The sequence below is a fragment of the Alosa alosa genome, chromosome 7 (genome assembly GCF_017589495.1).
Source record: "Alosa alosa isolate M-15738 ecotype Scorff River chromosome 7, AALO_Geno_1.1, whole genome shotgun sequence".
NCBI classification, from domain to species: Eukaryota; Metazoa; Chordata; class Actinopteri; order Clupeiformes; family Clupeidae; genus Alosa; species Alosa alosa.
In genome coordinates this window covers 23,154,661-23,182,502 of record NC_063195.1, presented here as the reverse complement: position 1 = coordinate 23,182,502, position 27,842 = coordinate 23,154,661, and the positions used below count along the sequence as shown (strand labels likewise).

Here is a 27,842-nt window from a genome sequence, read left to right as displayed (position 1 = left end):
TGCATGGATATTTTACCACTAGATGGTGTGACAGTGCTAACGGAACATGTGTACACACAGACAGACACAGACACACTGGCTCACCCAGATCTCGCCTAAACTAAATCAATCAGAAGTAAACTACTGATTCCAGTTTCCGCACATACGTTATCACTGATTGGCTAACAAAACTGCACATGAACTTCACAAGGACACACTTACAAGCAGAAGAAACACACCCATACAAACACACACACACAGACACGCAGAGCAAAGAGACACTCCCCCTTCACATGTGGTCTCAAGTGATATTGCAGCAGTTAGACATCTGAACTCCAAACTCGACAGTATTTTTTTTTTTTTTAACAACATCATGAGTCTATCCGCTGCTCAGCAAGGAGGTGCCCCGACATGGAGAGAGGCCAGAATGGAGATGGCCAAAAGACTAAAGGACGACGAGAAGCTCCACTTGTTTGACGGAATCCTCTACCCTGTGGTGCTCTGCCCGGCCGAAAACATCGAGGCCCTTAGGACCCTGAAGGCTAGACCAGACGATTTGGTTCTGCTTTCCTTCCCAAAGTGCGGTGGGTGTTACAGAGCTGCTGTGCAAACACGCTACCACAAATGTTAGCAAAAAAATAGGAGTGGAAAATAGTTAGTTATTTTAATGTCAATGTATCTTTATACCAGCTGCAGAGTCTCACTGGTAGTGAGGAAGGAGCTACACGACATATCTTTCAGAAAATTACTTCCTAATTCTCCAAACAAACTTGCGTAACACAATTACTTCCTCTCCCTTCACATGACTGGCTGACTGAGTCCAGCCTCAGCCAATCAGATTCCTCCGGTGGTCCAAAGACTAGTGTGCCACACAGGGGGTCGTTTCTAGAAAAGTTAGCAACGACGTTGCTCAACCACCATGGTACGACGGAACTTGCGACCAAACAACGACACTGTAACACCTGTTTCCAGAAAGCATCGTACCTGTGTCGCAATTCGCTACCTCCGACGTTCGAACACCATAGTTCCAACAACGTTGTTGATGATACAGCGATACATATAATTGGTGGAAACAGTGGCAACGTGTAATACCCCATCCCCTAGAAATGTTCTGTCACGGCCTATGTCGACATGTTTCTAATCTAAACCGAGTGATTAATGCTGGTATTGTCATTGCCATCAGCCAAAACCTAAACCTATTGCAAGCATATACAACAGTTAACTTAAGCAGACCAATGTGAGTCATTATTTGTGTTAAATATCTATGTGTTGGAAAAAAATATATAGCCTGGACAAATATCTGGGTATCCCATAGGTTATCAACTGTCTGGTGGCTTAACGGCAGCGGTGGTGCACTGCACGCCGGCGGAGAGATCGCATCCTATCTCTTCTTTTCATCTCTGAGTAAGAGTAGGCCTACGAGACACAACAATAGGTTTTGACCATACATATTTATGTATATAGTTACTCTACAGACCATAGGTACATTACATCAGTCAAAAACAATTGAATCTACGTGTCACACTAGTTCACCTGCAGGTAGCGAGAAGCAAGAGTACAATCTCACATCATAAGAAAATCGAACCTACAACGTTGGGATAACTAGATGTACCGCAGAGCGGTACAAAATATGACCGCCGCCCAGTCCAGCACATTTTTTCCACAAAAAGAAAACACGCTGAAAGGCCTATATGATTCTAACTGTCTCACTAAATTGCATTATCCACACTCAATTCTCACTGGTATCTGCTAGACAACAAGTACCAAAACATGATTAGTTCATAGATTTCACATGTAAAATTCATTTTATACAACCCCACCTCCATCTTGCCTGTTCATAATTCTGAGAAATTCTTGATTGTTTGTGTTATGTTTATGTTATGTGTGTGGGTGTGTGTGTGTGCGTGCTTGTGTGTGTGCCTGCGTATGTGCCTGTGCATGCAAGTGTACATATGTCTACTGTGTGAGTATGTGTCATATGTATGATTACTGTGAATGTATGTGTGTGTGTGTGTGTATCTGTTTGTGCACATGTGTGCACATGAAATGGGTTAACATGACCCCTGGAGGCAAACATCTGAAAAAAATGGTCATCCTAGGCCCTACATTTCTCAAGATATTCACAGAGAACTGTGTCTGCCCTACCCTCCTTTCGGGGGTCCAGTCCAGCGGGGGGGCTACAGATCAAAACGAAAAACGATGGTTCCATGCTATCCATGTGGGGTTACATGCCCACCAAGTTTAATGTACCCGGTCTTTCAGTGTCCCGGAATCATTGACGGAAATTTGGACATGAAAAAAAAAAAAAAAAAAAAAAAAAAAAAAAATCTGACTAAACCTATATGACCGCCCGCCAAGCTCTTGGGCGGTCATAATAAATAAACTTTAATGGCACCCTTAATAAAAGGCACCCCCCCCTTTCCGAAATCAGAACACAACAGAGCTACTTTGCTACAGGAATTCAGAGATATTTTTCTACAGACTGAGGTCGGTGCATTCCCCCTATATTATATCGGATTTATGTTCATACTTTGCTTCAAAAGACGCATATTTAGTTTGTTTATTATTGCACTTCTTAACCAGAGAGGGACCCTGAGAGGAAATCTTGCAAAGGGCGCCTACATAAATAAATAGACTTTAGACCCCTTAATTTAGCCCTTTTCAGAAAACCATTTTGGTATACATATCTCCTAGTTTCATTTGTGCATATAGACTGAATAGAAAGATAGGGCATAAAAGCTGTTTTATGCTGTAGTTTGATGTACCTTTTCCCAGGATTCAACTGGACGGTGTCTCTCTTACGGAAAATGCTGGTTGCAGCAAAAGGGAAGAGTTTCTCATCAGAGATGCCTCCACAGCTTGACTTCTGTTCGCCAGAGATGCAGAGGGTAACAGACATGACTGAGTAGCAAGGCACTGGTGTATTTTGTCATTCTTTCTGCAACTGATATGCAAAATGCACTTTCTTACGGCAGACACATTAATTTATTCTCCACTGAATTCATCTAGACATTAAATGTATCAACAAAATATGAACACTTCAGAGACACCATGGCAGGGTCAATTCCAGTATCCTCTATCATCGAGATGCTCGGTTTGTTCTACAGACAATAGAACAAGAGCCGTCGCCAAGGTTACTGGGCACTCATTGTCACATGGGGAGACTGCCTCTTCTGTCCCAGTCCATCAGAGACAACAAGACAAAGGTGAGCTCAACCCATGGACTGTATCTAAGGGCCTCTATCCCAAGGTCTGTGCACTGGCCTGGTTGAGGTTGCAACCCTTATTTTGATGCTGATGTTTGTTCCCACATACTGACTTGGTTCATGAAATATATTAGGCCGAGTTAGGCCAATTTGTTTTTAATGAAACAAAAAAATGGTGTTCATGATACTAAGGTTTCAAGTGATTTGACAACTAGTAAAAATAAGCATTTATCTTATGCTAGTAACCCCCACCACACACACACACACACACACACACCAAAAATTAACCTGACTGACGTTATTGGTTATAATGCATTACGAGTGCCCCTTTTCCATTATACAATTTTCATAATTTCAAAATCATTCTGTATTTGCCCACATACATTTTTTTTACATTGAAATATAATGGATTGAAATATAATAACGGAATAACGGAAGGTATGTAACGGGGTGGTACATTTCATGATAAAATAGCTTGTTTTATCCAATAACGGTCAAGTTATACAAGTCATACAAGTCATACATGCCTTCAATTAGAAATGTCATTTGCTTAGCAATGATAGTGTTAAAACTGTAATGAAAAACAGTTATTCCTGTCTTATTTGTGTGACGGGGTGGTTGGATTAAGCTTGACGGACCCCCTCATAGTAATGAAAACACAAGAAATTAACAATGTAAAATAATGTCTGCTTAGTTTCGTGGGTGCTCTACAGGCAGACATTAAAAAAGGGTCTTTGTGATTTTATTTCAAGTAACAGTATGCTATTTACAGACAAAACAAATCACAAAAAGTCATAAAATATTTACCAAAAAAACATAATTTTATTCTGAATAAATATGTCTAATGTCATCAGGAAAATATATTTAATTCTGAAAATAACAGAAGTTTGGTGAGAATATAACATTTACATGATATTTTAGCTGTAAATGTCATGTCAGTGTGATACTCTAAGAATAGTATTTTTTGTATTATTATTTCTCTGCTGCATTTCTCTCTCTCCTCCTCTCTCTCTCTGTCTCCCCCCCTCTCTCTCTCCCTGTTAGATGCTAATGATGTTCAGGAACCCAAAAGACACGGCTGTCTCCTACTTCCACTTCATGAACAGTAACCCAGCTCTTCCCAGCGCCGCGTGGAACTCGTTCTTCTCAGACTTCATTACTGGGAACGGTGAGTCGACGCAGTCGCAGGCTGCGGGCCCAGAACTCAACTATGACCACACACACAGAAATATGCTATAGCCTACCTTCAATTTCTACTTACCGGAGTCCATTTCTATAATGCTAGATCTGGATTAGTTGATCACCTTGATGGGTACTCATTTTTGCATTTTATAATTGGCCTGGGATTGAAAAAAATAAAAATAAAAATCAGCCTAAATATATATCGTCTGCCTTGCCAATGTAATTTGTTTTCTTTCCTGGTGGGTCATGTTGGTGACCAAGTTGTTAATAACACATTTTTTTCCGAATTGTTTTCACTGTGTTTTAAATTCATAATGTATTATATCAGTCCACATGTTGCTTATTTTTTGGAACCCTACCCTAATGAAACATGGAATGGTCCAGGGAGGGATGTGTGAATATCTAGCCTGAATCTAGATCTTATAATTGATATGTTGTAGAATATATAGCCTGAATCTAGATTGGTCAGGGAACATACCTCACACATACCTATAGACCAAGAGAAGTGTTTATTGTTCAACTTGCAAAGTAAAATGCCACAATCTTTAGCAATTTAACATCCATGTGCCCTATAATCATGAATCTTGGCGTAATGATGAAAGACTGGGCATCACGGCCGAATTACAGCCATGGCAATATCCTTTACCATCCCCACTCCCACTCGTGTCATATTGCTTAAATATTGCCCAATGTGTGGTTGCTGCAGTGCATAGTCTTTATAGCTTTTATGTGAGTGACTTTACTTGTGAGCAAATGCTACAGCAAGTGTGGCAGTCCAGTGTTTTTGAGTTAATAATAGTCTTTATTGCTTTTATGTGAGTGGCTTTACTTGTGAGCAAATGCTACAGCAAGTGTGGCAGTCCAGTGTGTTTGAGTTAATAATAGTCTTTATCGCTTTTATGTGAGTGGCTTTACTTGTGAGCAAATGCTACAGCAAGTGTGGCAGTCCAGTGTATTTGAGTTAATAATAGTCTTTATTGCTTTTATGTGAGTGGCTTTACTTGTGAGCAAATGCTACAGCAAGTGTGGCAGTCCAGTGTGTTAATAAACCCGCCACAATGTTCATCTGATCAATTGAATTTGATCATTAGTCATTAAGATGGTGGTGGTCTTGAGGAACTCATTTGATTACTGTCTGTGGGCTGCTATGAGTGACACAAGCACAGTGGTCTGACGCCAGAAGAAAACAGAACATAATGCCAGAATACAAGTGAGGACATTTTAAAGGGGCTCTAAGCGATGTTACGCGTTTTCTAAGCTAAAACATTTTTGTGACACACAGCAAACATATCAACTCACCATCCGTTAGCTGCCTGTGCCCTGAATACACTGTTAAACAAAAAGCTGTCTTTGCGGACAGCCCAGGCTCCAAAAACAGCAACAAAAACAACCAAAAACATTGTTTAGAGCACCTTTAAACTGTATACTGTTAAACTGTATGATGTCTTGTGTAGTTTAGTGTGGGGGATGTGTGTCATTATGTGTAGACATATTGTGCTTTTTTATGAAAGTCATGCAATCAACATGTGAGGGGATCTGGGAAAACCCATTATGATGAAATCAAAAATACTTGATTTCTGCTCTGTTTCAACCCACTCTGGTGAAATTTCACCAACTTAAGATTTTGATACCATCCTGGCAACTTCTTGGATACCATCTCCTAGCAACATCCTGGATACCATCCTCACAAAATGCTGGAAGTTGCTAGGGTATCAGAATCATAAGTTGGTGAAATCAGTGTTCTATACAATGATAATTGTAAAGTTTACACATCTGTACAATAATTTCATCTGGTACAATCCCATAAAAATTAGACCTGAACCAATGCAGTAAGGCCTGAATAAATGGGATTCTTAACAGAGTGTGAAAGAGTAATAGTATATAAGGGATAATGTATAGAACGGCAGTCATAATTGGGAAAATAAGTCCCAACAGGGCGAACTGGACCCCGACATGCAGCAGAGGGGTCTTGTTCCGCCCTGAAGGGACTTATTTTCCCAATAATGACCGGCGTTCTATACATTATCCCGCTTATTACACGGTTATTTGCCAAAACGAGACAATAAACTCCCCACAATATGACTCTTTAGCCTACATAGCCTAGGCTATAGCCTATTTGTTACCGTTCATCGTGGCTTTTGCTGAGAAACAAATAGTTTGCAACAACACACGCTGAACTTGAATCAAACATTATTTAGAACACAGCTGATCAACCGTCTGCTTTCACTTTAGAATGAAGTTCCAGTCCTTGCGTAGTGATATGAAAGACCTGAATTAGAAGCACAAACTCCGCTGCCATTGACAGCGGTCATTATTTTTTTCAGAGGTCCTTTCCTTAAAAATAATGACCGCTAGAACTTTGGGAAATCCCATTCAAGTCAATTGAGCGTTCTACTTGCCTTGTGAAGAGCCATGTAATAAAGCTAGTATAACACAATGCTTACCACTGTACATTTCTTATTTTGGACAGTAACATTTGGGTCCTACCTGGATCATATTGAAGCCTGCTCCAAACTGGTCGATGAACCCAATGTGATGACAGTTATTTATGAGGACCTAAAGGAGGTAATAAAAAAGAACCAAAAGTGTCATCTAGGGTCAGAAAACACAAACACACGCACATGCACGCACGCACACACACACACACACACACACACACACACACACACACACACACACACACACACAAACACACACATTTATCTTTCCCTCTCAGCCTCAGCCTCTACAAACCCCTGTTTTAGTAGGACTTGACTGGAAATCTCCGGCGGATCGCCCGATTCCTGGACGTCCCCCTGACGGAGGAGCAGGTCCAGGCCATCTCAGCCGAGAGCACCTTCAGTGCCATGAAGGAGAACGCTGTCAACACCCATGGCAAATTTGGCAATGTCTTATTCCGGAAAGGTGGGCTAGCAATGGTCTCTTGCCAAAGCAATCTCTCCCGTAGAGCGCAGTAATAACTATGAGTTGTGTGTTATTGGTTAGTAACGGGTCAATTTACTTTATTGTATGTTTTTTTTTTGTATGGTGACAAGTACATAATTAACCCTTGTGTTATCCTCAAATCTTACCAACACTCTTTATCCTTGGGGTCAATTTGACCCCAGCTAAATAAACCCTCAGAAAATTATTATAATTCATATTGTTACCCAGATTTTTTGTGACAGGTACTTAACAGGAGTGTAATAACCACCATCAAAAGCCCTACAAAACAATCCCCCACACCCTTTTATGAACCTTGGAACCCTGGCTGGCAATATTGCCCATCCAGTGTCAGCAGCCCAAAGGCTTGCTGTTGCTTCCCCTTTTGACTTATACAGTCCTGCCAAAATGACTTATGTAATATGTACTTGTGTATGTAATAATGATAATAACAATATGTTCTCATACTATTCAAATAGTAATATCCATAATGTGTCAAATATTCATGTATCCTATGTTTCATACAGCTGGGGTCAAACTGACCCCAAGGAACATCAATGTACAAAATATTTGTACAGGACATTGAAAACAAATTATTGTACACATTTCATGCTAACTCTGTTGTACCCTTCTGGAGTCATGAAACATGAAGCAAAAAAAAAGTGAACCATATATTTTATGATGTTAAACGTTGCTTGGGGTCAAATTGACCCCAAGGATAACATGAGGGTTAAGGCAAACAGCTGCCCCAAACCTGCTTATGTGTGTCTGTTTGATTATCTTGTGTGACCAGGTGAGGTGGGTGACTGGAGGAATCACTTCAGTGAGGCCCAGAGCCAACAGATGGACGAGGAGTTCAACAAGAGACTAGCAGGAACCAAACTGGGGGCCCTGCTCCAATACGACACCTACTGCAAGTAGGGAAAGGCAGCAGGGATCACACATCATCTCTGTGGGCCCTGCTCCAATATGACACCTACTGCAAGTAGGGAAAGGCAGCAGGGCTCACACTTCATCTCTGTGCTCACAGTGGACCCACCCAACCAAGACCAGATTAACATGTGCTGATTTGAATGAGAGATGTGGTGAACATTAGAATGTGGACGTCTCTTCTGTTAACTTTAATGAAGGACAATCAGTTCCCTGTGTTCAAAAAACAACATTTTAAACTACCTGCACGTTGGATGTATTTTATGAATGAAGACATGTCTGTTGTGTGCAATATTAACAAACATAAAAAATTCACAATCTTTCATAGGGATGTCTTATGAATATATGAATGAATGGAGTTTTATTTAGCAGACTCAAGTCCATAAATATAAACATAAGACAAGACGGATAAAATACACAGAATATAAAAATCAATGCAAATACAAACTTGTAATAGGCAAATCATTCACATAACATAGCTATACAGCATAGACATACCGAGAAAACCAGCCATGCAACTTCAAGAACAGCAGCCCGACAAATCTCGTGAAAAAACATTAGGCTACCTTGTCACTAGATATAGCTCTTGGAGACAGTTTGTGCCTGTTATTAATTCTTTACCTCCACAACAAAAACATTTTCATAGTGTACAGGGGGGATAAGACAGGAGGTTTGCTATTTACGGAAATATTTAGGGAAATACATTTTGACATCATAGCCATTTGCTAAAGAATTGCAAAACATTTTTCATTCTGCATATCATTACTGTCAGGTGGAAACCACCTAACTCCATAATTGTTTTTTTTTTTTTGTGACAACGCAGTGTTAAAATATTTTCACAATTTCACAATGGGAATTTCAGATCAGCAAAACATGTTTTACAGACACAGACTCTTATAACACACAAAGCCAAATGATTATATTTTACTTGTTGTTGGTTCAGTATTGCAATTTTGCAGTCCTTACAGTTCTTTAATATAACATTCCTATACTGTAGGATTTCCCATATGAACTAGGTGTTTTCAATCTCAAAATGTCAAAATCGCAAATTTTCACCCTAACTCAGTAGGCTACTACAGTATCTATTTGTCTCCCCATCCTCTACACACACAGATATATATATATATATATATATATATATAGAGAGAGAGAGAGAGAGAGAGAGAGTAAACTAGCACTAAACTCAGTTCTCTCTGCGTAGAGGAGGATGCGAGAACAATGCTTGTAGTCAGACGCTGTTTACAAACATGTAGGGTGTTTTGTCTCAAAATGCAGGTGCAGGTGCATTTTCAGTTACATATTTGACCTGTTGCAGTTGGCCATTATCATTCTTACTGGCATGAACAGAGAAAGAGGCACTTTATATGAGAGATGCTGATTCCACTGAGAGGGCAGACATTTTTATTGAGCCTCCAGATTCTGAAAGTGATGAGAGTGTATGTAAGATACCTATTGTACTGATTATCAAAATGTGAAGTAGCAGTGACCCCACCTGGTCTTGAACCCAGGTCTCTGGGATAGCCTGAAGCTTGACCGCAACGTCAAAGAGCCTGGCCTGTTGATATGGTGGTCAGAGCGCATACTCAACCTTTGGGAAGCATGCCCATGGAATTCACACACACTTTCACGCAACCACCAGCCGTACTTATCCCAGGGTGCCCAACACACGTGCTTCACCCATCTCTGGGGTCCTTCATAACAGGGTCAACCTATCCTGGGGGTCCCTCACACCGCTCACACATTGGGCAAGCTTCCGATGACCTCATGGCATCAGCTCTCCGTCCAGTGACGTAAAGGAGTTTCATAGCATTTAGAGAGAGGTCTTTCTTATTCTTTCTTTTAACATTAGTAGTATAACCACAAAACTGAGTTTGCAAAAACATGGACACAAAAAGACACACACATTCATATACATACACACACACAAACATAATACTACACACACACACACACACACAATTGTGCACTAGTTACATAATAGTACAAGTTAAACCCTTTTTTATTAACTTATCTTCTATCTGTACAGATTCCTCCCACCCTCATCCTACACTCACTAACTCACTAACTCACTCTACTGTATGCCCGTCCCTAGAAAAAATACACTCCTCCTCTCGCTGCTCTCTCTCACTCTCTGTGATCCCTGCCTTCCTTCTCTCTCTCTGTCTCTCTCTCTTCCTCCATTCTTTTTCTCCTACATTTCCCCTCTCCTGCCTCAACTGAGTAGCCAACATGGCTGGACATCCAGCTCCCAGCATGACCTGGGCCCTGACGCGCATGGAGAAGGCTAAGGACGTCAAGGACGAGGAAAAGTTCTACAAGTTCGAAGGGGTGATCTACTCATCCATCATGAGCCCGGCCGAGAACCTGGAGGCACTTAGGACCATGGAGGCGCGGGCTGACGACGTGATGCTGGTGGCCTATCCCAAGTGCGGTGAGTAGATGTGGGCGTGCACCCTGAAAGAAAGGGGGAGGTGCTGAATTCTTTCAGGGACTTGGTTGGGTCTCTTCTGGTTCATTTGTGTAAAGTTTGTGGACTTTGTGTTGCATAACATTGCAAGACATTTGCCTTTGCAAATATTTAGCCCTACAGAAATGGACTTTGGTGTTTATATTCACACAGTACTTTCACAAACACAGACATGTTGTGATATGTGCCCATGTTCTGTGCGGTCTGTATGAGCGTGTGTACCACATATTGTATACACTGTATTACACACACAGACAAATAGGAACAATGTAATAACATCAGATGACACAAAAATGGCCAATGACTTAAATATTTTCTATATGAGATTTGAGATGCATGACTTCTACAAAAATTTCTATTATTTGTTATTTGTTTTGCAAAAATTCACCGCTCCCGGTTCATCTGGTCCAATCAGCGCAGGGCTGTGTGAGATCTGACTGCAATTGAAATACATTAGTCTGCGAGACGTGACCCCATCACAAAAAATCTTCTAAATATTGTGATGGTATCACAATCTAATAGATTTCTTTTCATGATGCCATCACAAACTGTCGTGATAATATCGCACAAACTCGATGGGAGGGTGCTCGGTGGTAGTGGGGGAGGGGCGTGAGAGTTGTAAATATTCAAAACGTTGGCTAAGTCCCCTTAGTCTGCTAGACTTGCCGACTGCAGCTTTAATATAAGAAACTTCTAAAAGGAAATCTTGAAGACAACAAAGACGAGGCTACAGGAGGTTGCAACTTGCGAGGTTATCCGGTTCCCACTACTGACCATTTTTAAACTCAGATTGATGAGAGGGCTCTTTAACATCTAGGCTGCAATCAATGTGATTTGGAACATGGACAATAATATAAAGACTGGTCTACTTTGCTTTTGTAGAATGGAGCCTAGTGACTACCAGGCTCATAATTCACTTTTAATTGCAAACAGAAATGTGAAGCAACATGCCATTACATACTTCCATTTCCAAAGCAATAAAGGCTACTGATAACAACTTAATATGAATATGTGAACAAGAGCTGGCAAAAAGGGCATTATGAGAACCACAATGACTCCATGCTCTTAAAGTGACAATGCACCATTTATAAGTCAAACCACATTTGAAATCTTTTGAGTTAAGACTATCTATCTGTCTACTCTACGCATCCACACAGGTACACCTGTCTAAATATGCCATACGACACCTGTGCTGTATCTCCCAGGATTCAACTGGATGGTGGCTGTGCTGCGTAAAATGATGGCTGCGGCCAGCGGGAAGAAAGAAACCCCTGCCATGCACGCGCTGATCGAGTTCTACTCGCCAGACGCGCAGAAGGTGAGGAAGGCCTATAATTATTTTCTGGTCCCGTTTTTATTTGTGCCATGAATGTGAACATATGTCGTCTGTGAATTTTTAATATAATTTTTCATGTCACGAGTTTGACAGTATATTATATGATTCTTCGGCTATCAGTTCATGAGGTTTCCAAACTTTGCACTGCTGAGGCCCAATTTCAATTTTGAAAATCTTCTGATTTGCTTGAGACATTAACCCTTAAAGGTGTAGGTTTTTGAACATTCTAAGTTCCGCAACAATTGAAGGTTCTAAAATTCTATGTTGAATTCAATGAACCCAGATATTCTTTAGGATCAAGTCAAAGTCAAAGTCAAAGTCAGCTTTATTGTCAATTTCTTCACATGTTCCAGACATACAAAGAGATCGAAATTACGCTTCTCACTATCCCACGGTGAAGACAAGACATATTTGACCAATTTTAAGTCCACAGACAAACATAACATTCAAGTAAACAAAAAGTAAGTAAATAAGTAAATAAGAGGGCACATATAATAATAATAATAATAAAAAATAAGAGCAGCAAAATTTTTGTTGAAATTGTGCATAGACAGTCAATAAAAATACTAGTGCAAATACTGTAAAATACTATAAAATACTGTTTGACCTAAATAATAAAGAAAGTGGCATAGTGGTGCAAGTTATGTAAGAGCAGCAGAAGTGTTGTGTTTTCAGGACAACAACACCAAGTTGTAAAGTGTACAAGTGTGCAAGTGTTCAAGTGTGCAGGTGGAGTAGTGCAGGCGCCATTGTGGGTCCAATGTCCAGGATGTTATGTAGCTGAGGGTGGAGGGGAGAGGAGGGAGAGAGTTCAGCATCCTTACAGCTTGGTGTATGAAGCTGTTGGTGAGTCTGGTAGTCTTGGGAGCGCAGGCTTCTGTACCTCTTCCCAGAGGGCAGTAGATCAAACAGATTGTGAGCGGGGTGACTTGCATCACTCACAATTTGGTCATTTGCGGGTGAGGTGGGTGGTGTAAATGTCCTTCAGGGAGGGGGAGTGAAGCACCAATGATCCTTCCAGCTGTGTTCACTATGCGCTGCAGGGCTTTCCTGTTGTATTCAGGTGCCTCCGCCCCCACACAGCGATACAGCTGGAGAGGATGCTCTCAATGGTGCCTCGGTAGAATGTGGTCATGATGGCTGGTGGAGCACTTGCTCGCCCTGAGTTTCGCGAGAGGAAGTACAGGCGGCGCTTGAGCTCTCTTCGCCAGTGATGCAGTGTTGGTGGTCCAGGAGAGGTCTTCACTGATGTGCACCCCCAGGAATTTGGTGCTGCTCGCCTCTCCACCACAGCACCGTCGATGGTCAGTGGCAGGTGTTGGGTGTGACCTCTCCGAAGTCAACAACAATCTCTTTGGTCTTGCTGGACGCTCAGCAGGAGGTTGTTGTCCCTGCACCACGTGGGTCAGATGGTCGACCTCCAACCTGTATTGAGTCTCGTCAGCCCTTGGTGATGAGACCCACCAGAGTTGTGTCGTCGCCAGCAAATTTCACTATGTGATTGTTGCTGTAGGTTGCAGTGCAGTCATGGCGTCAACAGGTTGAAGAGCAGCGGACTGAGCACGCAGCCTTGGGGGCCCCTGTGCTCAGTGTGATGCTGCTTGAGGTATTGTTGCCAGCATCGCATCTACTTGGGGCCTCTGACAGAGGAAGTCCAGTAGCCAGTTGCAGAGGTAGGTACTGAGTCCCAGTTTGTCAAGTTTGCAGATGAGTTGTTGTGGTATTATGGTGTTGAATGCAGAACTGAAGTCTATAAACAGCAATCTCACATATGAGTCTCTTTTTCCAGGTGGGTGAGGGCTGGGTGGAGGGCAGAGCAGATTGCATCCTCTGTAGACCGCTTGGCTCGGGTATGCAAACTGGAAGGGGTCCAGGGTGGGGGAGAATGGCTTTGATATGTGACATGACAAGCCGCTCAAAGCACTTCATGATGATGGGTGTCAGTGCCACAGGGCGGTAGTCATTGAAGCAGGATGGAGCAGTTTTCTTTGGCACAGGTATGATGGTGGCAGCTTTGAAACATGATGGGGACGATGGCTTGCTTCAGGGAAGTGTTAAAGATGTCTGTGAAGACATCCTTAAGCTCCCTGCGCAGTCCTTCAGCGCCACGACCTGGGATGTTGTCTGGACCTGTTGCCTTACGGGTGTTGATAGCAGCAAGTGTCCTCTTCACTTGTCGGCAGAGAGGCACAGGGCTGCTCATGTAGAGGGGGATGGGTCTTCTGTGGGCAGGTGCTGTTTTGTGCTTCAAAGCGAGCAAAGAAGCGGTTCAGGTTGTTGAGCAGAGGGATGTTGCTCTCACAGCTCTGTGGCGCTGGCTTGTAGTCCGTGTGGAGGGCCTGAATGCCCTGCCATAGGCTTTGTGAGTTCCTGCTGTCTTTGAAGTGGGTGGTTATCTTGTGAGTGTATTCCTTTTTGCTTCCTTGATGCCACGGGACAGGGTTGGCTCTCGCTGTTTTCATGCCAGCTTCATCCCCAGCTCTGTAGGCTTTGTCTCTGGCCCTCAGCAGCCTGAGGACATCCCCTGTCAGCCATGGCTTCCAGTTAGCCCGAAAGTGATGATGTCTTTTGTGTGGGTCACATCATCGATGCACTTGGTGATGTAAGAGGTTACAGTGTCTGTATACTCCTCTATGTCTGTCCGGTTGTTGTAAGTGGCTGCCTGCTTAAACATTTCCCAGTCTGTTGTGTCAAAGCAGTCTTGAAGAGCATCGGAGGCTCCCTCAGGCCACACTTTTACCTGCTTACTTAACCGGTTTGTTAAGCTTTTACCCTTTGTCTGTATGCGGGCATTAGCATAACAGTGATATGGTCTGAAAGTCCAATGTGGGGAGGGGGTGGCTTTGTATGCTCCTTTGTGTGTAGTGTAGACCAGGTCCAGGATGTTATCTCCTCTTGTTGGAAAATCAACATGCTGGTGTAGCTTTGGAAGTACAGTTTTTAGATCAGCATGGTTAAAATCTCCAGTGAAGATGGTGAAACCGTCTGCGTGTGCCGCCTGTTGTTCACTGACAGCCTGGTACAGTTCACTAAGAGCCGCGTTCTTATCGCTGTTGTTGTTGGTAGGCGGGATGTATACTGCGACTAGCAGAATCGCAGTAATTTCCCTTGGCAGGTAAAAAGGTCGGCACTTTATGATCATAAGGATGTTAATTTCCCAACATTCCCGTCACACCTGTGTGACGGTACTCCTTTAAGGGTTAACAACTTTATTTTGAATTAACACACTTTAGTTTAGTGTTACCCATATAATAACACCGCCATCAAATATGTTCTGGAACATCAAATGAATATCTCTAGCTATGTTTTGAATTTTAACTATGTAATCATTAACTTTTAAAGTATGTCAACCTCAAATATGCAAAAATAAAAAAAATAATGAAGGCTACCTCTCGCGGTCCATCTGCAATACCTAGATAGTGGGCCGCCGCCTACATTTTGGGAAACTGTACAAGGCTTTAAATAGCACATGGTCATATCTAAGATTTAAAAATTGCCTAAAAAGTGTCTATTTAAGTAAACAAACAAACAATTGAGTGAGTGAGTGAGTGAGTGAGTAAAAAAGTAAGCACGCTCATATGCACATGCATAAAGCCAGGGATATTTTGATATATCACTGTCACATAATACTACTTGCAATACTACTTATAGGGGATAGTTGAGAACAAGTACAGAGTGTACTGTACATTTGCTCATTCTCTCTCATGCTCTCTCCTTCTCTCTCTCTCTCCCTTTGTTTATTGAACAGTTCATAGCTCAGCAGCCGTCTCCGCGGTTTCTGGGGACTCACCTGCACCCTGACAACATCCCCGTTTCTTTTAAAGAGAAGAAGACCAAGGTCAAAACAGATCACATGGCATCACCGTTTTTTTCCTTCGCCTAATGCCTTTCCATGCCTTTATACTCCTTTGGACACACTTTGAACATTAGGTTTCCCTAACTAACAACCTGTATTATATTTCATGAACTTATAGGGCTGTGCAATTAATCAAGCTAATCAATTACCGGTAATTATAAATTATGAATTCATAAAAACACGATGCAAACATACGGAAGCATATTAGGGCCACATGAAGAGAAAATATTTTTGAAAATTCCGAGATAAAAGTCAAAATTTTCGAGAATCAAAATTTTTCCAAAATGTTTCCAAAATCATGAACTAACCTTTTTTGCCACCATGAAACTGCAAAACCCCTGTCCTGCTTTGTTTAGCTATCACCCTGTAAACATTCTTTGCAGAAACACTGCACAGTCTGCAGTGATAAGTGGGCACCGTTGTAAAAAAAAAAGATTCTCTTTTGAGTTGCTTAAGTATCCCCTTAAGTACACACTCTCTCTATTCTCTTTTGGAGTGAGGTCCTGAATTAAACCAAACACCATTAAAACCCCACCATATGAGGTGTGACTTACTGTATGACCTTTGACCTTCCAGATGCTGGTGGTGTGGAGGAACCCCAAGGACACGCTGGTCTCCTACTTCCACTTCATGAACAAGAACCCAGTGCTGCCCAACGTGGAGTGGGACAAGTTCTTCTCAGAGTTCATGAGTGGAGAAGGTAGGGACAGACTCTGAAGGCTTTGTACAACACAGCTGCATTAGGCACAATACAAAATAGTATGATGTGATGATGATGTTGTTTTTTAATAATATAGCAGTTCAAGTATGTTCTCTTTCAGTGAAAGCACTTTGATGTCACCTACAGTATGGGATATCGCCTCTGGGCATACTTACCTACTGAACCCTTTTCAGCCAAATGTGTGCTTGTGCCAAAGCGTCAAAGCGTGCACGATGGAATATAAAATGCTCGCGAGCAAGTAATTCTTTCTCTTTCACCTTAGTAGTAACAGGAGGTGTTTTTTTGTGTGTGTATTTTTTGTTTGTCCATGTGATGACGCCTGCATGTTTATTGAACCAGTGGCCTGGGGTTCATATTTTGACCATGCTGTTGCCTGGGATAAGCTAATGGACGATCCAAATATCAAGATTATAACCTACGAGAACCTCAAACAGGCAAGATACACACATCAATGTATATGCATTCACTCACACACACACGCACACACACACACACACACACACACACACACACACACACACACACACACACACACAATCACACACACTCCCAGTCATGTGCACTTACAGGTGCATTATGAATGCACAACTATGTGTGCAACATGGTATTGCATTGCAGGACCTGAGTGAGGGCATCAGGCAGATCTCCCAGTTCTTTGGCTTCCCCCTTACTGAAGAGCAGGTCCAGACCATCTACTCAGAAACAACCTTCAGCGCTATGAAGGAAAGCGGTTCTCATGGCAAACTAGGCAGCGCCTTCTTCAGGAAAGGTGGGTGAGATTGCACTGACACTCAAGTAATGATGAAGACACAGAGCTGAGATGTTTGGAGAGGATGGTGGAGGGTAGTACAGTAGAAAGTTTTGGTGCCTGCTTTGTATATGTCTCTTAGTTCAACAATCACAGGATGATTTGTATGTTGATCGTTTCAGTGATATGTGAAATTGAATTGAATTTTCACTGTGAGAGTTCTCTGAAAGAAATAAGAGAGGAATAACACTGTTTTCCACAGTGTTTTCCACTGTAGACATGTAATATGTTGTTGACCCTCAATACCAAATAAATATAATTATATATACTGTACAGATATCAATGAAAAACGGTAAAGGCCCTGAACAAAACACATGATTTCTCTCACACATATACAGGTAGTTTTTGTTACAAACTCTAAATCACTTCTTCGTCTTGACCAGGTGAGGTGGGCGACTGGAGGAATCACTTCAGTGAGGCCCAGAGCCAACAAATGGACGAGGAGTTCAACAAGAGACTAGCAGGAACCAAACTGGGGGCCCTGCTCCAATACGACACCTACTGCAAGTAGGGAGCTGTTACACAGATGCTTGCCTAGTTGAGCTTTCGGTGTCTTGTAGCATATCAATAAAAAATCCATAAAACATACCTAATCTTCAGTGTCTAAATCCCTGAAAGTTTTATGATTGGTTTTGAATGAAATACATGTGACACACACAAACATTCCAGCACACCAAACCAAGAAAACACAACGTACAAATACAGTAGTGTCACTACGACTCCATGATTCTAGCCTGCCTCGTTGACACCAGACCCTTCACAATTGAGATTTTGCATTGGTTCTCGTAACAAATTGTTTCAAAAGGGCAAAAATCGTGTTAGCATCTCATTAGCAAAGGTTTTACATTACATTACATTTGGTTGACGCATTTTTAACCAAAGCGACTAACAACATGGTAAACAGTTGAATTTTAAAGCAATTCTCTCAACAATTCTAGGACAATTTAAAGGGGACATTGGCAACTATTTCAAAGTAATAAACCCATTTAGAAATCATTTGGATGGTTAAATGACCTGTTCAGGTGAAAACTTGCCCCTAGCGTCCCCAGGCGGAAAACTGCCCCTAGCGTCCCCAGGCGGAAAACCAACCTTGCAACACTGAGACTACCATCCCGGAAAGTGAGAAACAAGAAACTCATTTTAAAGTGTGTACCATGTAAAATCCACATTGTTCTTCCAAACTTATGCTAACTGTTTCGCTAGGTTGTAAACAAATCCATATGCTTTATCGTTACCTTTTTCCACAGTTTGAAATAGCATAATGCACAATTTCTCCAGCAGAGGGGGAAATCCTGCCAAGTTTACCTTTAAAAAAGGTAGAGTACAATAAGAATAAGTGCATCAGTGAGTGTCAGTTCAAGACAGGTGGGATGTGCTAGGATCAGTAAGACTAGTTGTAAGTAGTGCTATGTGAGGAGATGTTCTCTGAAGAGCTGGGTTATCAGGAGTTTTTTGAAAATGGAGAGGGATGTCCTTGTAGGAACTGGCAGTGCGTTCCACCAACGAGGAACAACAGATGACTGTTGAGAGAGACTGCTCGTTCAATGCCTTTGGATAGGCAGGAGTGAGACAGGGCGATAGTTCTCGACTTGAGCAGGGTTGAGAGAACGGTGTTACCCGAGCCATTTTAAATGCTGTTGGAAATGTGCCAGAGGTTAGTGAAGCATTGATCACATGTGTGATATCTGTGTCTAGTACAGTCCCCGTGTTTTAGGGACATTGGAAATGGGCTTCAATGGCCTCTTGGCCAGATAGACCATCAGAGAAAACCCCAAATTTGCCGCAGGTTTGTATGGGTAATCCCAGGCTAGTGTGATTCTGGTAAGTGCTTCTCTATGTGCAATCTAATAGTCTAATTAAAGAAGCACTATGCAGTGACTGCTACACTAAACCCCCAGCCATCAAGAAAACCAAGTTAAACACATACAGGGCTCACAATAAAGTGGTCGAGCAAACACATTGTTCAAGAGACTATCAAACCACATTACAAAGACGAAGTTCACCCAAGGGTAGGCTACTTACAATTTCAACAGCAACAAAGCCAAGTCAGCGTCTGTTTTGCAGTCTTCTTCGAAACTACAATCTGACTACATTTTCAAGGCGAGATGGGATACATCCGGATTTACACGGATCGGGTCCAGAAAGTTGCATATTCGTTTTTTCCGCGGAGAAGCGATAGGGGGAGACGAAGCACCCACCAAACGACCCAGAAAAGTCATTTTTGCTAAAATTGTTGCATAGTGCTTCTTTAATGTTACTTCTAGCAACAACCTTTGTGACTTTGAGAAGGAACTCTGACTGATCTCTTACCCAGATCTCGCCTAAACTAAAGCAATCAGAAGCAAACTTCTGCTTCCAGTTCCCCTACACACCTTATCAACAATTGGCAAAAACTTATCAATGATTGCAAAAAAAAAAAAAAACTGCACATGAACTTCATAAGGACACACTTATTGGAAGAAAAACACACGCATGCGCACGCGTGCGCGTACACACACACACACACACTCAAAGAGAGAGAGAGAAAGAAAGAGAGCAAAGAGACACTCCCCCTCTGCAGTAGTTACATCTGAACTTCAAACAGCAGTATTTTTTCTTAAACAACATGAGTCTATCCGCTGCTCAGCAAGGAGGTGCCCCGACATGGAGAGAGACCAGAATGGAGATGGCCAAAAGGCTAAAGGACGACGAGAAGCTCCACTTGTTTGACGGAATCCTCTACCCTGTGGTTATCTGCCCGGCCGAAAACATGGAGGCCCTTAGGACCCTGAAAGCCAGATCAGACGATGTGGTTCTGCTTTCCTTCCCAAAGTGCGGTGGGTGTTACAGAGCTGCTGTGTGAACTCTGTGCAGACTTTCACAAATGTTGTGGAAAAAATGGAGTAGAAAATAGTTTGTTATTTTCATGCAAATAAATTAAGAGTTTGGTTCCAAAACATATCCACCATTTTAATGAATTTTCATAAATACTTTTTGTTACATTTTGTTTTCGAAGTAATTTCAGTAGAACTGTAATACGGTATTGTTACTTGATTTATCTTTACTCAATCAAAACAACACAACTGCAGTTTGATTGATATTACCTGAAATCCACAATTAAATAGTCTGACTTTTTAATGTTTTTAAAAACAGATATAACGTTTTGGCACCAAACTCTTCATATCTTTATGCTGGCAGAGTCTCACTGGTAGTGAAGAAGGAGCTACAGGACATATCTTTCAAAAACTCACTTTCTGACTCTCCAAACAAGCTTGCGTAACACATTCACTTCCTGTAAAATAGAGCTCTCCCTTCACATGACTGGCTGACTGAGTTCAGCCTCAGCCAATCAGATTCCTCCTGTGGTCCAAAGACTAGTGTGCAGGGCCAGTGAGTGCAGAGGCACAGGGCAGCACTTTCAAACAAAGATTGTACGTTGGAGTAGGGAGGAGAGGTGGCACCGGCACAGGGGGCCATGTGCACTGCCCTGAGCATGTGGGGATGAGGACTATATAAATAAATAAACTTTAATGGCACCCTTAATAGTGCACCCACCCCCACCCCCCGCCCCACTTTTCCGAAAAAGGAGAGCTGCTTTTCTACAAGAATTCGGAGATATTTTTCTAGACTGCGATCGGTGCACTCCCTCTATATTATATTGGAGTTATGTTCATACTTTGCTTCATACTTTGTTTATTATTGCACTTCTTGCAAAGGGCACCCCCCCCCCGCCAACTCACACACACACACACACAAAAAAAAGCAAAATCAAGTCTGAGCCATTTTTGTGTGTCTTTTTTGGTATATACTAGTTTCTTTTGTGCACAGGCTAAATAGGCAGATGTGTGAGATGTGTTTTTAATAGTTCTGCATAAAACCTGTTTTACGATGTAGTTTGATATACCTTATCCCAGGATTTAACTGGATGGTGTCTCTCTTACGGAAAATGCTGGTTGCAGTAAAAGGGAAGAGTTTCTCATCAGAGATGCCTCCACAACTTGAATTCTGTACCCCAGAGATGCAGAAGGTATCCCTCATGACTGAGTAACATTTTCCTGCAAAGCACTGGTGTATTTCTTCATGCTTTGTGCACACGCACACACACGCACACACACACACACCATTACCACCACACACCCACTCACAAGTAGCCTGGCCATTTGCCATCCCCTTGGTACGCTTCGCTTCTACAAGGGTCTGGGATCTCGGCTATTGACGAAGCGGCGGTCATATAGGTTTAGTCAGATTTTTTTTTTTTCTTTTTCGCATGTCCAAATTTTTTTTCTTTTCTTTTTCGCATGTCCAAATTTCCGTCAATGATTCCCGGGACACTGAAAGACCGGGGTACACAAAACTTGGTGGGCATGTAACCCCACATGGATAGCATGGAACCATCATTTTTTGTTTTGATCTGTAGCCCCCTGCTGGACTGGACCCCCCGAAAGGAGGGTAGGGCAGACACAGTTTTCTGTGAATATCTTGAGAGCCGTAGGGTTTAGGAGGACCATTTTTTTTGTATGTTGATCTCAAGGGGCCATGTCAACCCATTCCATAACCACTCATTTCATGTATAGCGCCACCTAGTTAAACACAAAAAAGTAAAAAGGAGGTGTTGTAATCGCAGGTATCTGTGACCTAACATAGTCAAAACTGCACGAAATTGAAAGTGTTAGATCATTATGACACCCTCTGAATGCACGCCAAGTTTCGTGGAATTCCGTTTATGGGGGGCCACACAATAAATTAATTTATGTTACTATACACCAACTGGCCTGTAGGTGGCCGGAGACAGTTTTCTGTGAATATCTCGAGAACCGTAGGGCCTAGGAGGTCCACCTTTTTTGTTGTATGTTGGTCTTAAGGGGGCATGTCAACCCATCCCATTACCGCTTATTTCATGTATAGTGCCACCTAGTTAAAAATTAAAAAGCAAAAAATTAGGTGTTTTCATCACAATATCTCTGGCTGACATGGTCAAAACTGCACAAAATTGAAAGTGTAGGATCATTATGACACCCTCCGAATGCATGCCAAGTTTTGTGAACTTTCGTTCATGGGGGGCCTTACAATAAAATTATTTATGTGTACATTTAGTGACCGTAAACCAACAAGGATTCCCGGGACACTGAAAGACCGGGGTACACGAAACTTGGTGGGCATGTAACCCCACATTAGTGTTAATTTCGTCAGACTAGACGAGAGGAAATATGTTCGTCAACGACCTTTTTTTACATGACTAAGACGAGACGATGACGAGACGGCAGTAATGTCCTGAAACACTGACTAAGACTATCTTAAGATGCATTATTGTTGACCGAAAAAAGCAGAGACTAAAATGTTTTGCATGAAATAAAAACTAAGATAAAATCTCTCTTCATTTTCGTCTACAAAATGAGAAGACAGAATATCTAGCTGTTACGTTTTCAAAATATTCCGAATGAGTTCATACGCAACAGCTTTCCTGTAGGCTAGTCTACAGTACGTGCTGTTGCTCCAACCCTGTGGCTGCAACACGAAACTACATGGAACAAGAACACTGGAGATTTTGAGGAGATTTCTGCCAGAGTTAGCAAGCTAACTACCTAAGCTTTATGCCACAATGCTACATACCCAGAAGTTGAAGCTTCTCTCATACAAATTAACATCCCCCAGAATGTCCATACGAAAATGTTCCATCATGTAATGTCAACTATTTAACTAGTTAGACTGATGATGCAAAGTTTGCTAGCAAGTAAGCTAATATGGAAAGTTCGCTAGCAAGTTAGCTATGGCTAAGATGGAGAGTCTGTTTGGGGAATGTGTTGTGTTTGGGCGCATATCGCCATCTAGCAAGGCGGAGTAAAACATTAATACTTTGGCCTATGACAGTGTTTCTCAAACTTTTTCAGTTTCAGGACCACTTAACTAACCCTAGCTAAAAATACATTCACAGTAATCAGCACAGCACATACATACATTCACAGTAATCATACGTATGACACATACTCACACAGTAGACATATGTACGCATGCATTCACATGCACAAACACACATACGCAGGCAAACACACAAGCACGCACACACACACACACACACACACACACACACACACACACACACACACCCACACACATAAACATTAACGTGTACACGCACACATGCACACAATTCAAGAATTTCTCAGAATTATGAACAGGCAAGATGGGGGTGGGGTTGTATAAAATGAATTTTACATGTTAAATCTATGAACTAATCATGTTTTGGTACTTGTTGTCTAGCAGATACCAGTGAGAATTGAGTGTGGATAATGCAATTTAGTGAGACAGTTAGAATCATATAGGCCTTTCAGCGTGATTTATTTTTGTGGAAAAAATGTGCTGGACTGGGCGGCGGTCATATTTTGTACCGCTCTGCGGTATATCTAGTTTCCTATAGATGTACAGGCTAGTGCACGGGCAACAGGAGGTGTCCACTACAAAACAACAAACTCACACACATAAAGACACACGCACACACATACACATACAGTAGACATGCCGGCATACGTACACACGCACTCACATGCACACACACAGGCACGCACGCACAGACTCACACACACACACACACACACACACAGGCCCGCACATAAGTACACACACACCACGCACACACACATAATCACAAAAACGTACATGCACGCATGCACAAACACACACACACACACACACACACATACACACACACACACACACACACATAAACACACCCTCACACACACACACACACACACACACCATTACTCTCACACACCCACTCACAAGCGAACACACACACACAGAGAAGCACACGTATATACAAAAGCAAACACACACATGCACACACTAATTTACATACACAAAAGTTGCAAGAGTAGGAAATGGAGTAGGAGATGGAGAAAATTTACATTTGTGATTTATTTTTTCATCCACTATCATCGAGATGTTCTGTTTGTTCTACAGACAATAGAACAAGAGCCGTCGCCAAGGTTACTGGGCACTCATTGCAACATGGGGAGACTGCCTCTTCTGTCCCAGTCCATCAGAGACCACAAGACAAAGGTGAGCTCAACCCATGGACTGTATCTGAGGGCCTCTATCCCAAGGTCTGTGCACTGGCCTTGTTTTGGTGCTGATTTTTGTTCCCACATAGTGACCTGGTTCATGAAATGTGTAGCCTCTGTTGGTGCCCAGATTAGGCCTCAGTTCGTGCTCGGCAACTTGAGACAATACACATAGGGCAGGGTGGTGCTTCTTCCCAGTTTTTCCCTAATTTGATTTTCATGAAACACACATGGTGTTCATGCTACTAAGGCTTCAAATGATAAGAATTTATCAATTGAAGGATAACCTGTGTGTGCCTCCCCCTCGCACACACCCCCCAAAAATGAACCTGGCTGACGTTATTTGATATAATGCTAAAGTTATGAGATATAATATAAGTTTTCTATCAATCTCTCCATTTCTCTCTCTCTCTCTCCTTCCCTTGCCAGATGCTAATGGTGTTCCGGAACCCCAAAGACACGGCTGTGTCCTACTTCCACTTCATGAACAGTAACCCAACTCTGCCCAGCACTCAGTGGGACATGTTCTTCTTAGACTTCCTGACTGGGAATGGTGAGTTGAAGTAGTGAGCCCAGAACTCACAAAGTAATATGTGCTATCACCCCGAGAGAGGAAATACTCTTCTTTGATTGGCTGGTAGGGTGGCTATTAATTAATTAATTAAGCAACAAGCCCCAAAAGACCATAGGTTACACTGATTATAGAACAGCTAAGGGGCTTTGTTAGGCATGACGCACATGCGGAGTGCCTAAAACCTACCTTAGCTGTTGTAGAATCAGTGTAACCTACGGACTCGAGTGGCTTATTGCTTTTTTAAAATGGTTACTACATATATCTGGCAAGATTTTATAAAATGAAGGCACAGCAACGAGAAATATAACGATTTATTCATAGACAATAATTCTTCCAGCAAGAAATATATTTCCTCTATTAGAATGGTTGCCAAGCAACATTGAGATGCAGCAACTCTACCTTTTGAATCAAGTTTGTGGTATAGGCTAATATAGAGCAAAATGCGGTCAAAGTGTGAGGTTGTGCTGGATTATACGGCATTCTAACGGCATTGAACACGATTCAGTCAATCATAATTAAGGACCGGAACTATCCATTTTAGAAATTCTGAATAACGGGACACCTATGAAGTAGATTTGGTAAAAAAAGACTTTAATCACAGTTCCATATCAATGCTTACTGAATGGTAAATATAACTAGTAGAACGACGGTTGATCCTTCGCAACAGTGGAATCAACTGTAAACAATGGGAATGGTGAGTTGAAACAGTGATCCCAGAACTCACAGTAATATGCCATAGCCTAGGCTACCTTCAAATCCTAGTTACTTGAGTCCACCTCTACGATGCTAGATCTGGGGCAGTGTCTTACTTTGATGGGTACTCATGTATGCATTTTGTAATGGGTCTTGGAATGATATGCTTTTTGTAATGGGTCTTGGAATGAATCAATATCTAGATAATCCGCCTAAATATGTTGAAGAGATATGTTGTAGAATATTTATCCTAAATCTAGAGTCTCCAAATTGATCAGGTAAGATGAATCTACAGACCAGTAGAGGATACTTTTATTGTCTGGTTACAATAACAATGTTGTACACTGTGTCTATTTCTCAACAATTGTAATCTAATCAACAAATCTAACTTTAATCTATCAACAAATCTAAGCAAGGAAAGGCCAAACAAATAGCACTTATATGTAAACATGCCGTTCTATGTAGTTTGCCACTCTAACTAGCGTTTTGGTGGTGAGCAACGCAGACACAGGACACACAGAACTGAAAAAGATGAAACATGGCGGAGATGCAACGGCATAGCTACTACATCGAGTCGATGCAGAACCAGAACTCAGCCATAAAATGTCACAATCTTCAGTACTTTACTCATTTTTATGCCATATAATTGAGTCCTGAATAGAATAAGGCTTAAATGAATGGGATGCTTAACAGAGTGTCAAGGAGGATCACTATGCTAGTGTAACCCACACATATTTCTTATTTTGGGCAGTACCATTTGGATCCTACCTGGATCATATTGAAGACTGCTCCAAACTGGTCGATGAACCCAATGTGATGACTGTTATTTATGAGGACCTAAAGGAGGTAAGAAAAAATAACCAGAAGTGTCTGGGGTCAGAAAACACAACACACACACACAAACACATGCGCACATGAGCACACACACACACACTTTCACACACGCACAGACACACACAGAGACAGACACGCGCAGATGCGCACACATGCACACACGCGCACACACACACACACACACACACACACACACACACACACCCTCACCTACAAACCCCGGTTTTAGCAGGACTTGGCTGGAAATCTCCGGCGGATCGCCCGCTTCCTGGACGTCCCCCTGACGGAGGAGCAACTCCAGGCCATCTCAGCCAAGAGCACCTTCAGTGCCATGAAGGAGAATGCCGTCAACACCCACGGCAAATTTGGCAATGTCTTATTCCGGAAAGGTGGGTTAGCAGTGGTGTCTTGCCAAAGCAATTACTCCCTTAGTGGTAGGGCAGTAATATATACCTATGAGTTGTGTGTTATTGGTTAGTAACGGGTCAATTTACTTTATGTTTTTTTTTTTTTTTTTGTATGGTGACAAGGGCATAATTAAGCCAAACAGCTGCCCCAAACCTGCTTACGTGTGTCTGTTTGATTATCTTGTGTGACCAGGTGAGGTGGGTGACTGGAGGAATCACTTCAGTGAGGCCCAGAGCCAACAGATGGACGAGGAGTTCAACAAGAGACTAGCAGGAACCAAACTGGGGGCCCTGCTCCAATACGACACCTACTGCAAGTAGGGAAAGGCAGCAGGGATCACACTTCATCTCTGTGGTTCACAGTGGGCCCACCCAACCAAGACCACATTAACATGTGCTGATTTGAATGAGAGATGCGGTGAACATCAGAATGTGGACGTCTCTTCTGTTAACTTTAATGAAGGACAATCAGTTCCCTGTGTTCAAAAAACAACATTTTAAACTACCTGCATGTTATATGCAGTATTAACAAACATAAAAAAAAATCACAATCTTTCATAGAGATAATGTCTTATGAATGTATGAATGAATGAATGAATGAATCTTTATTTAGCAGACTCAAGTCCATAAATACAAACATAAGACACAACAGATAAAATACACCGAATATAATATGTGCTGATTTTAATGAGAGATGCGGTGAACATTAGAATGTGGAATTTGCTGGTCTGTGTCATATCCAAGTACAGCTATGATCACAAACACTGATTATTGATTATTGATCACAACTGTATTAAGAGTTGCAAAAATTGTTTCATTATGCATATGTTACGGACTCTTCTTGTTACAATTCAGAAAATGCCAATAAAATCATGAATGGAAGAGAA

At 41.9% G+C, this 27,842-nt stretch overlaps 3 protein-coding genes across 8 annotated transcripts; all 3 read left to right on the top strand.

Annotated features, from left to right (window-relative positions):
- The first annotated feature begins 50 nt into the window (after positions 1 to 50).
- Positions 51 to 27,842, top strand: LOC125298509 (sulfotransferase 6B1-like). 4 transcript variants are annotated; one of them, XM_048249289.1, is made up of 8 exons: positions 51 to 563; positions 2,755 to 2,867; positions 3,087 to 3,185; positions 4,230 to 4,353; positions 6,838 to 6,932; positions 7,115 to 7,271; positions 8,083 to 8,216; positions 27,283 to 27,842. In XM_048249289.1, exons 1-7 carry the CDS (start codon positions 353 to 355, stop codon positions 8,208 to 8,210), a joined length of 927 nt encoding a protein of 308 aa, XP_048105246.1. In that variant the 5' UTR covers positions 51 to 352; the 3' UTR covers positions 8,211 to 8,216; positions 27,283 to 27,842. The 4 variants fall into 4 exon arrangements, with proteins under 4 accessions (XP_048105246.1, XP_048105245.1, XP_048105248.1 ...); XM_048249288.1 differs by having other exon boundaries at positions 8,083 to 8,232; positions 27,299 to 27,842; XM_048249291.1 differs by lacking the exon at positions 27,283 to 27,842 and adding an exon at positions 8,285 to 8,546.
- Positions 9,402 to 18,000, top strand: LOC125298512 (sulfotransferase 6B1-like). 2 transcript variants are annotated; one of them, XM_048249294.1, is made up of 7 exons: positions 9,402 to 10,650; positions 11,892 to 12,004; positions 15,771 to 15,860; positions 16,455 to 16,578; positions 16,939 to 17,033; positions 17,218 to 17,368; positions 17,791 to 18,000. In XM_048249294.1, exons 1-7 carry the CDS (start codon positions 10,449 to 10,451, stop codon positions 17,916 to 17,918), a joined length of 903 nt encoding a protein of 300 aa, XP_048105251.1. In that variant the 5' UTR covers positions 9,402 to 10,448; the 3' UTR covers positions 17,919 to 18,000. The 2 variants fall into 2 exon arrangements, with proteins under 2 accessions (XP_048105251.1, XP_048105252.1); XM_048249295.1 differs by lacking the exon at positions 15,771 to 15,860.
- Positions 19,944 to 27,842, top strand: LOC125298507 (sulfotransferase 6B1-like). Of its 2 annotated transcripts, none has more exons than XM_048249286.1 (7): positions 19,944 to 20,223; positions 21,301 to 21,413; positions 24,347 to 24,445; positions 24,877 to 25,000; positions 26,466 to 26,560; positions 26,781 to 26,937; positions 27,149 to 27,842. In XM_048249286.1, the coding sequence occupies exons 1-7, from the start codon at positions 20,013 to 20,015 to the stop codon at positions 27,274 to 27,276; spliced, it is 927 nt and encodes a 308-aa protein (XP_048105243.1). In that variant the 5' UTR covers positions 19,944 to 20,012; the 3' UTR covers positions 27,277 to 27,842. The 2 variants fall into 2 exon arrangements, with proteins under 2 accessions (XP_048105243.1, XP_048105242.1); XM_048249285.1 differs by having other exon boundaries at positions 26,778 to 26,937.